Source organism: Gavialis gangeticus, unplaced genomic scaffold, assembly GCF_001723915.1.
Source record: "Gavialis gangeticus isolate Ggan-Ray unplaced genomic scaffold, GavGan_comp1, whole genome shotgun sequence".
Classification (NCBI taxonomy): domain Eukaryota; kingdom Metazoa; phylum Chordata; order Crocodylia; family Gavialidae; genus Gavialis; species Gavialis gangeticus.
In genome coordinates this window covers 24,440,833-24,452,148 of record NW_017728995.1, presented here as the reverse complement: position 1 = coordinate 24,452,148, position 11,316 = coordinate 24,440,833, and the positions used below count along the sequence as shown (strand labels likewise).

Sequence of the window (11,316 nt, the reverse complement as noted above, 5' to 3'; positions counted from 1 at the left end):
AATAGAATTGTAAGAGGCCATTAAAGGCCTGACCTACAAACTTATCCAGCAGTGAACTCTCAACCTCAAAGTGATGTCTGCAGGACTGGGACATTTTAAAAGCATTACGGAAATGAACTGACACAAACTTGGGTATGTCATGCACACCAAAGTGAGTATAGATTATTTGTTTGTAAAAACAAAACAAAAGGTTTTTGGAAGGAAACATAGGGGGGCCTAGTAAGAATTCTTGCTAGTATGGGATTATAGTAATTAGTTAATTCTATTGTTCCATACAGTGGAGAGTTAGGTATACTTTACATAAGCAAGAAACAGCCCAGCTGGTAACCAGTTTAGGGTTAAAAAAATCTGTTATGTAGAATGCAGTTCTACTCAGCCCCACGCACTCTGCGATAAGCTGAACCTAAGTGGTCATTTTATTAATCAGAACCAACAGTCCATTGAACTGAATGGAAAAGTGTTTCAGAAAGAACACAATCATTTTTCATGCATATTTAAGAGTTTCTTCACGTTTTCTAGGATTAGAAATGTAATTAAAAGGAAACTCAGAGCCTACAGTGCAAGCATGCAGCAAAGGACAGATCTGGTGGTAAATTTAAGGCCACGGAATCACAGAATAAATGGGGCTCTGCTTATAAGAATGCTTCTGTTCTTACTATTAATAGTCAAGAAATGGTGAAACAAACAAGCCAACTTGCTACTAAAAAGCAAAAGGGTAAAAGATTGGTTTTGCAGAAGAAACTAAAGGATTACAAGCACATTTAGATTGAAAAGGCAGATTTTACAGTGTCTATCTACAACAGAGACCAAACTGTGACAGGAGGACAGAACTAAAAAAATGCCATTGATGAAGAACTTAATTGTATTACTTTTTGCAAAATTAACCTCAAGTCCAGACATCCAGACAAGCTGCTTAAAGTAAGCCTCAAAAAGTCCCAAACTGTTTGCAGCGTAAGACAGTTTTACCCGTAAAAGGTTTTGGTTGATCAGTGCAGCGTACATAGTTCGCTGCAAGAGACAGAACCTCTTGTCAGCTTCTTGTCTGATGTTTAACAACACAAATTTGATAAGCGTGATGTGTGTGTGCGCATGTGTGTGTGTGTGTTGAGATTTCAAACTCAAATGTAAAAGCTTTGCTCTTCACCATTCAAGTACTTCAAAATATTAAAATCTTAAGATGTGTAGCAGCTAAGTCTGGAAAATAAGTTCTTCTTACCAGCCCTGCATGGCTGTAATTACACCCTAGTTCTCGAGCGATAGCCCAGTTGGCATGTTCTTCAATCACTGTCATGTCTGGAAACTTTACAGGACTGCTAAACCAATCAAATTCCAGCTCCAGACATGGAGTTTCCTGAAAAATAAAGAATTTTCACTACCGTCAGGTGCTCAGCAGAAAGACACCGAATTAGAGAACAATCTTATGGACTCAGTATTTGTAAACAACGCTGAAATTAAACACGTAAAGTAACACGCAAAATACCTTGTTTGGATTTGACCCAGTAACGCCAATAGGATTCAGCAGATCTTCTAGCCCATGAGGTACTGGCCACAGATTCAAAGCCATTTTCCCAGATACAAGGGTGTGCGTATAATCAAACATGTTTATATTTCCCCAAGCCAGTGGGCAATGTTCCTTAAAGAGATCAAATGATCACTCTTCAGTCTCATCTAGTAACTAATGCATTATGGTACAGTCACAAATTTCAAAAGAATCAGAGGAGGAAAAAATAGATCTTCAGAAAAAAAATGAAATGTGGAATGGCACAATTATATGGTACATTAACAAAACAAAACAGCCCTATTTCTGTTGTATATATTGACACTAGGGCAGGAGGAGGCAATTATTTCAGGTGGAGGGCTGCTTAACAAGGTTTAGTGAGCTTTCGAGGGCTGCATGAGGAGCACTGCCCCTTGACAGCTGCCCTGCCCCCTGGTTGCCATCTTGGGACTGGAAGTCCCACCCCAAACTCCTGACCTTTGTCACCAGAAGTCTCTCCCCCTGCCCCCCAGAAATAATGCTTTTGGGAAGGGGGGCTGCCATCTTAGAACCAGAAAACCCCCCAAAATCATACACTAAAAAGTCAAACACTTGCTATAACATATTTTAATTTTATTACAAAAAACTATTTTTGTCATGATTTGTGTTTGTTTAATGTATATAGAGGTGACTGCATAATAACTCAAAAATAAAGTCTTAAGTCTTATATATTTTGTGTGTGTGTGTGTGTGTGTGTGTGTGTGTGCGCGCACATATGTATGCATGTGTGTGCGAGCAAGTGTGTATGGTAGGGTATGGGGAGGTTTGGGAGTGTGTGTGTATTAGAGGTGCACAGATACACTGATATTGGATCAGTACTGATATAAGGAAAATTGAGAGCATCAGCAATGTGGCATCAGCCTTGTGCATGTGCGCAGCTGCAGTGCACCATGCAGGTGGCCAGGAGTGTAGCCCAGCAGTGTGGAGAGCAGTTGGGTGCAGCTGGTAAGTCTGTTGTGGGGGAAGGTACATGGGGAGGGGGAGCAGATCAAGGCCCCTCACAGTGAGGGAGTGGGGCTGGGGTAGATGCTGCCCAGCCTGGGCAGGGCAGAGCAGGTCCCTGGTGGCTGGCCACACTGGGTCAGGCCCTTCCACCCACAAAGGTGGGAGCGAGGCGCAATTCAGTATGTTGGGGGCATGCGCATATATGGACACCTCGCTCCCACCCTCATGCGCAGAAGGGCTAGGCAGGGTACAATTTGTTGGTGGGTGTTGTGGGCCAGATAAAAAGTGCCTGGAGGGCTGGACCTGGGCACTAGGGGAAGCCTGAAGTTAGCAACAACTATTCTTCCTGCATTTTTGATTTGCTTATTTTTCTGCCTTAAATTCCATTCACAAAACCAGAAAACAGTACAAGTCAATGAAAGGAACATGCATATTCAAACAACTTTTGCATCAATTTTTCAGAAAAATTTGGATTCAGGAAAACAAGGGAGTAAAGAATCTTACTATTATCCATTGACATCATATGCATTAGTCAATTGTCTAAGTTATCAAAGATAGAAAACATACTCTTAAACAGGGATTAGAATCATGTAAGTTAAATTAAACTCAGTTTGTTGAATTAAGTTGTGAAAATTTATAAAAATACATAAACAGAATGCATTTTAAGCTAGTGTCATGAGACATAACTATAGCACCAATGTTAAATGTCTATTGTCGAGTGGAGAGAGATCACTTTTCCGGTGCATCTATACAAATATGCAAATTAGCAGAGCAAATTATGAAAAGTTATACCACATTTCTCCTGTGTCTCTTCAACCCTGTCTCCGCTTTCCTTTTACCTATCTTTACCATAATACCCAACTTTCATCATCAGTTGTTCCAACAATCATTTCAGAGAATTAAGTCTAACTAGTTACCTTTAATAAAGATTTTCCTCTTCAAGTGACAAAAGACTTCAAGTTTTACATGAGGTTTTTGTGTAAAAACATACCTCATCGTGCCAGTGCAACAATTAAAAATGTTGGTCGTTATTATACTTGTGTCTAAGATTAGGCTCATAAATCCACACAAATTCTTAAATAAACAAAATTCCCCCAAAAACCTAGCAGCACAGATTTTAAAAGCTATGGATTTAAGAACCCAAGTCTTTTTGGACAGCAATAAAGACCACAACTTATAGAGAAACAGATTTTCATTAATAAACAACACAAAACAAAACCGAACAGAAAAAATATTTCTAGTCATAAAAACAATTTCTCTCAATTTTCATGACTGACCAAAAGTTACTGTATGTTAAGTGATATTTTAATCAAACACAAATCAATTTTGATTAGATTACATTTCATTTAAGTGTTAACCAAGGCTTCTTTCCAAGCTTTGTTGCCTGGAGTTTTATCTGACAGTATACTGAAACTCTGAAACATTTTACCTCTTTCGCACCCTTTCTGCCTTTAACAGAGCAGATGGAGAGGCAAAGCCGAGCAGCACGTGGGAGTTCAAGAATGAACATGTCGTATGACAGCCATTCATTCCATCTGTGGCATTTAAAAATAAAAATAAAAAAACAAGTTAAAGCAAACTTAGGTAATAAAGAACACTTAATAAACAGTCAAAAATGAAAACCTAGAAAGAAAACCTAGGTTTGTTATTCCCTCCAAAGTCCTTCAAACAGTGGTGTCAAACTCACCCAGCTATATGGGCCATACGAGGACTGCTGAGTTGGTCTCCAGGTTGGATCAGGCCACATCAGGGCCTGCAGCGCCGCATGCAGCATGTGCCCTGCGCTGGCCCCCTGAGCCCCATGCAGTGTGCCGGGCCTGCAATGAAGCTTGCACTGCAGAGTGCACAGGCTGGAACCAATCCTGCAGGAGCTGCAGGGTGCCAGCAAGGTGTGTATGCTGCATGTGGTACCCTGCTGGACTGGCCCTGTACACTGGCTCTAGGCGCTGATCTGGATTGGGCCCCAGGCCATCCACGTGTACCAGAGCAAGCACACAGGGTTGGTTCAACAGGATGCCGCATGCAGCTTGCACCCTCTCTCAGCCCCGTATTCAGTATGCAGCATTGGGTCCAGCCTGTACACTGCCTATAGTGCAAGCCCCAGAGCAGGGGAAGCACATACTGCCTGCAGCACACAGGCTCGACCAGCCATATGCACAGAATGCAGCACAAGGACTGGCATGCTGCACCAGCTCAGCCCTCTGTGCTGGCCCTGGCATGGCTTGGACCAGCCCTGCAACCAGAGCACAGGCCGGTGGGGCACAACATACAGTTTGTGCCTTGTTGCCAGCTCCCCGTGCCATGTGCAGTGCATGGGTCCAGCCCGTGTACCAGACTAGCTCTACAAACTGCTTGCAGTCAGCAGGGTTAGTCTGCAGCCCACAGGCAGGATTACATGGTTCAAAGGGTCAGATCTGGCCCATGGGCTATGTGTTTGACAACGCTACCTTTAGATATCTTGTGTTCCAAGATGCACCTTGGAATACAACTGCCGTATTTACCAGAATCCAAGACAACCCTGAATTTAAGACGACCCCCTTCCTTCCCCCATGGAGGGGGTGTGGGGTAGGAGGGTGTAGGCAGCAGCTACAGCAGGTGCCTCTGTCGCTTTGTACTCATTTCTCCCATGTTGCATTAGGGAAAAATACCCCCATTTTAGAATGTCGTAAATACGGTACATAAAAATGGCACCTTCTTCCCGAAGAAAGTTTGTTGTATGCATTCAGTCACATCTGCCGACTTAGGGACCCAAAAGCTGTTTTCTTTATAAAGTCTAGTTAACTCTGTACAGCCAGCACTATTCAGAGAATGTGACCAAGATTTTCTTTCTTCTAAAGCATCAACAGGTTTGTTCACAAAATTCAGTTACATTTTGCAGACTTGTCATTTTTGCATCTTTTTATAGTGAAATCACACTGGTAACCAGTTTTTATAGACTCCAATCCACAAAAAAATCTCAGTCTGCTGGTAAAATAACTGAAGTGTAAACAGCTGGTATTCAACATAAGAAAGCCTTTTGTAGCTATACAGAACTGTAGAGAAAGTATTACTCCATATAGAATGAAATAAGAATGCAAAGCTTTTGAAGTTATAAATTCTAAAATGAAAGTCAATTAAATGAAATTCTCATACGGAAGATGATTAACTTCACGTGTAGTTACCCTAAATATATATTTCCTTTTTCCTCAGCGTGGTAAAACCTTAAAAAAATGTAATTTCCCTATACATTTGGCATATGGTATATTTTCTAAATGTCAGCAAAGTGACTATTTGTACAGTGTGAAAACAAGAGCAGTTTCCTAGCAGCTTTTGGATATTTTCCAAATAATTGTCCAGCTACATTAATTGTGGTTCTATTAAAAAGTCCATCAGTAAACGGAACAGGAAGCAATTAACAACAGAACTAGAGATGACTGCAGCATGCAAGGTCTCAGTCAATGCAAGTCAGATAAAAGTCTGCAGTATAATTGCTATCTATTTCAATGACTGCATTGTAACTAGTGATATAATGATTTTTATAACTTTGATAAGTGAAAAAAGGTGTCTTCAAATAATCTATTTTAAAAAGCAGTGGCAGCTTTAATAGACTATCATTTTCTACAAGTCAAAGTACATGTTTTCACTTCAACAGCTCCTCAAACATTACTTAATCCCACAGATTAAGCCAGTTTCTGGCATTCTGTCACCAACTGATTGCAATTATCACAATCTTGGGTAGTTCAAACAAGATTTTATATTGGTTGGTATAACTAAGTGGACCTGTATTTTGCTCTCAGCTGTGAATACTAATTCTGGAGCTACTATACTGAAATTACATGAGTTATTTCTAATTTACACAATCTTGACACAGGAAAAATTTGACTCTACAGAACTGCAGTGTACTATTTTTAAATACTTCTTTAAACAGCTTAAATCTATCATCTGATAAAATGGTGCTTTAGTAGGGTAATAGCCAGATGCATTTATTTTCCTTACTGGGGTTGCCAAGCTAAATTTCCTGTTTGAAGAAGCCACCAGCAAAGACTGTTTTAGCTTGTCAGTATTTCCTTGAGCACAGCCAATGCCCAACAGAAGTATTTCAAAAGCCAACAGTGATCTGAAAAGCTTAAGATGCATCAATAAGGCTCCTTTAACATCTACAGAGAACCTATTTTTTGGATTTACCCTTAAAAGAGAAGCTGTTAGTTTTCCCAAGGCAACAGAACTTTTCACCTTTTATATAATTTACTCAGCAGGGCCACTGAAACTGGACCAGTGTGATAACAGGCAATCCGTATTGTAGTTCTTGCGTTGTGCTACACTTAGTTTCTTCTATTGGTTGGATGAGGCTGCTCTAGAAGAGACTAACTGAGGCAGCAACACACCTGGCTGATAAAGGGAAACAGGACTAAGGCAGAAGACCTGGGTGTCACCTTCATGGAGGGCACAGAAATAGCCAGTGCCAACATGGCAGTATAGTCCTGGGCACACAGCTAAGCTCAAGAAAGGGACATGGACACTCTCTTGTAAAATGAGAGCTCAATCAGAAGACATAAAAGTGTGACCCACCATCAAGCTCACAGTAAGTGTTGCCAACCATATGGGTAGGAGACTGGCAGATATAGGTCACCCTTTATTTCTATTCACATAGTGTTTTCTAGTTTGGAAAACATGCTGCAAGTTGCACCTAGTGCAAGATGGAGATGATCTATATAGCAAGGCTGTCCCATTTATTTGGCTGTGGGCCAGAAGGTCCACCACCAACAGTGGGACAGCAGCTGATTGCTGTGGCAGTACCTATACAACTCTGGAAGCTAGGCAGTGACCACCGCCACTGCTCATCCTTTTTCACCCTGCTTCCAGTTTGAGTCACCAGTGGCAACTGAAGACCCTGAATGTGTTAGCAAGCAAGTAGAGGCAATATTCACCCCCTGGGTTCCAGAACTGTATCAATCCAGTGGCTCCAGCAACTGCACTGATAAGCCCCACAGGCCACGATTTAACTTCTCGTGGACTGCTACTTGGACAGCCCTTACCCATAGCGCAACTGAAAAGATTCCCAAGGCCCTGTAGGTGATTTCATGATGCAGTCAATACAGAACTATAAAACTCCTGACACAGCTATAAACACTGTAGTTGGCAGCCAACATCTTCTCCCAGAATAGCTGGATCAGAAGCAGGTGGCTTTACTATAAGACATAGTACTGAACTATCAGGGGAAGGAAAAGTATGGCTATCTTGCAGTGTCATTAGGAGGTCTGGAGAGCTACACAGCTGAACACATTTGAGGAAGTCTCAAATAAAAAGTGGGCCAGTATGAACAGGCTGCGACAAGGAAGAGGAGCCTGAGATGGTCTAAGAACAATACTTGCTTACCAACCAAAATTAGGTCCCCAGACATTTTGGATTCACATTAATCTGTACAGTTTATGCCTAATCTACAGCCAGGTAACTGTATTCAGTTTGCTCAGTGCCAAAACAAGTGGTGGATGACAACGGCCTTAGAACCGTGACAAAGTAACTTTCTTTATATAATGCAGAGCTGCAATGAGTACAATAATGTTCTACACCAAGATTTTCATTATTCCCCAAAGGGTCTTTTCCTCTATAACATCCACATACGGAAAAAAAACCCAACAACCCTAAACTCTACAATTAAACTGAATCACTATTACTTGAAAGGAGAAATTATTTTTCAGTAACACATTCCTTTAGGCCTATTAACTATATAATATTCAGTAATATTATATAGTAATAGTAATAATAAACTTGGAGAATACCATAGTTGTCTAAGGTAAAATGTTATTACCATCAAAAAAGCTTTTAAAGACCGGCTGTCACAGACGAAATGATTAGGAGTTATCTGACAAAATATCTTTTGGGTCTGATTTCGGCCATGCTGAGGCTTTTAATTTAAAGATATGGAGAGTGGTGCAGACACTTAACATCTTTTTAGAGATCAGGTTCTTTGTTTTCAGACTCTGCATTTATGGGACGTCCATTTACATTTACCTGGTATTTGTAGATCCAAACCAGGATAGTTCAGGTTTATTTAGGTTTCTGTCCTCTCTGACATTCCTTTCCATGTTATTAACTGCTTTCACATCTCTGCCATGCTTCAACAGCCTGCTTTACATGGGCCACAGTGCATGTCCTCTAGTTTTATTTTTATATTTTCACTTCTCTTTCATACAACTCTTCTTTTAATAGGACTTGTTACAACATTTTTAAAGCTTTCTGTATACTCTGCATATTCTAGATGCACCTTGATTTCAGTCTTGCATCCGTCCCAAGAACTTAACAGCACTTCCTCCTTTTTTGTCTCTCACTGGTGGACATTAATCAATCTGATTAAATCACAAACCACTATGTTGTTTGTGAAAAAAGACTGACACTCCAATTGTGGCTTTACTCTGAAAGCTGATTCTGCAAAAAAGCATAATGTGGTTTTACGCAGAAGGATGATTCTGTACAACAGTACTGTGGTTTTACTCTGAAAAGCGATTCTGTAAGAGGGTGCGATGTTGGTTCCACATATATTATCTCTAAGTGGGGGGGGTGGAAGGAAATCAAAGTTTCCCACAGTATAAGTTATTTGTATTGTGGTGGTATCTTGGAGACCCAGGCAAAGGCATGACCTAACTGTGCTAAGTTCAATACAAGTAGGACACCTAAATATTTGTCAAGCTGGTGGCCCTGCAAACATACTGTGAATCTGAAAGTCAGCAAGGTTTATCGTATGTGGGCCAGTAATAGGGAAAAAGTAAGCAGTGCTTTTGCTATATAGTTATACAACCCCACTAACACAAATTTTACATACGGCACACTGCACTGCTTCATACAGAGAGCAGAATTTGAACCTGCAGTGGGGACACTGCTAGCAACTCACAAGTCCAGTCTTCCATATCTCTGTGCTTGTTCTGTATTGTAAACCAAGCAGCAAGTGTCTTTGTGGACACATACGGAACTGAACACACAAAGGGAAGCAAATCTGTTGAGTTAAAAGTTGCTAGCGTCACGTAAAAACTTATGAGCTGCAATGCAAGTTTGTAATTTCTAACTTAATCTAATTCAAACAATTTATTACTGGAAATGAACAGCTTATGTAAAATTCAATGATTAGTTACTTAGTCGCTCATGAGAAACAAGCTTCAGTATCTTTTTAGAGACAAGGAAGCTACTTGCTCAAGAAGCAGAATCTACTCTTACATTAATAACAGTCAGCCAGAGACTGTGGCTATGATGGCGCAAAGTAGTTAGGAACTATTTTTCTATGTAAAATTCAGTAAAGTGTTGTTAGTTACCTAGGATTGGAACAAGGTACCCTTTGAGTATTCACATTGTCACATAATGGTTCACCTCCATGATAGATACCTGTTCGGACATATATCTGAAAAACAAACGTTTGAACATTAGCACCATATTATAACCCATTTGAATAAAATACCTTGTCTGAACAAAAAAGGTGGGGGGGCGGGGTTTGTGTAAAGAACCATAGTGGTAGCATTTATTAGAACCACACAATTTAACAGATCAATTTTAAGAAAAAAAATTCATGAAGGGGTTCAAATATTGCAAAGTGCTTTTCTCATTTTCTTGTTTCCTCTGCATTAGCATTCCAGAGTGAGTTACATGAGTAATAACATCAAGAAACTATTGAAATGATCCTTAATTCTTGTCCACTAGCTGAGCTAGCTTGAGCTGAATGCCATTATTCTCCTAGGGTAGCTACTGAGTCTTATAATAATTGCTCTTTACGCAGATCTGTGGTCTTAATACATCTTTCTTGCCTACGCCCTGGTTTATTTCCAATGAAGTGTCAAAAACTGAGGTCTTACAGGTTGCTAAGCATTTGAATCTTGACCTCACAGCATCAAACCCGTAGGCTGTAAATTATCTCAAAAGGAACAATTTGAAGTTTTATAATTATTTAATGAATAAGCATGGCATTTTCCAGTTTGCATCTAAAATGTTGTCACTTAGCTGCCTAAGGGCACGTCTACACTTCCACTAATGTGCTTTTGCTAATGTGCATTAATTTTAGTACCTCATCAGCAAAAGCGCATGGTTTTTGTGACTTCAATGTGCATTAAAATGCACATGTAGATGCATGTACCTTAAGTGCTGTGTAATCCCTAGCTCAACTAAGTAGATGGCAGCTGAGAGCAATGAGCACCTTGGAAAAAATCAAGTCTCTCACCTGGGTTCTTACATAAAATTTAAATAAAGGAAAACCAGTTTAGGTATGCTAGGCAGCCAGGTTTGAAAACATGGACCTGATCTGATAAACTGAATTACCCCATGCTTCTCAAGAAAAAAATGGGACACTGGGAGCAATGTGCGAATGCAACCTTTCAATTTATGGAAGATACTACTTTTAATCTGTTTATGGGATCTAGAGAGCATTGTGTAGATACATTGAATCTGTTACCAACCAGAGCAAAAAAATAGAATAGAATAGAAATAGCAGCATATAGTTCAGCACATCTTTTGGTAGCTCCTTCTCTCTCTGGGCAAGTCCTGAACCCACTGAAGTAAATAATAAAACCTCCTGTATTTTAGCTTTCAGTCTTTAACAACAGAGATAGGCTGCGTGTAGATGAAATGAGGGGCGTGTGCACAACACTTTAAAGCGGGCTAAATGCCTTTGCACTGCTTTAATGGCGTCGGTGCTTGCACGCCTCGGCAGTGTATTGCACATAAATTCCAGCCGCTGTAGGAAATTCAGTGGTGTAATGCGCCTTAAATGACTTGGGGCACAGCAGACTAAAACTTCTCTGAGGAATTTTAGTTTGCTGCCCCTACAACCGCAGAGCGAAGCACCAGGCTCTGTGAAGCTCCGTAGGAAGCCCTGC

At 40.5% G+C, this 11,316-nt stretch overlaps 1 protein-coding gene across 1 annotated transcript in view; it reads right to left on the bottom strand.

The window, feature by feature from the left end:
- Window positions 1-11,316, bottom strand: part of PIK3CA (phosphatidylinositol-4,5-bisphosphate 3-kinase catalytic subunit alpha) — a 76,997-nt gene that overhangs the window by 26,363 nt on the left and 39,318 nt on the right. Inside the window, exons 6-9 of the mRNA XM_019503332.1 lie at window positions 9,766-9,851; window positions 3,912-4,017; window positions 1,481-1,633; window positions 1,217-1,351 (exon numbers count right to left, since the gene is read on the bottom strand). Of these exons, the coding sequence (XP_019358877.1) occupies window positions 1,217-1,351; window positions 1,481-1,633; window positions 3,912-4,017; window positions 9,766-9,851 (480 nt within the window). The remainder of the gene's footprint in view (window positions 1-1,216; window positions 1,352-1,480; window positions 1,634-3,911; window positions 4,018-9,765; window positions 9,852-11,316) is intronic.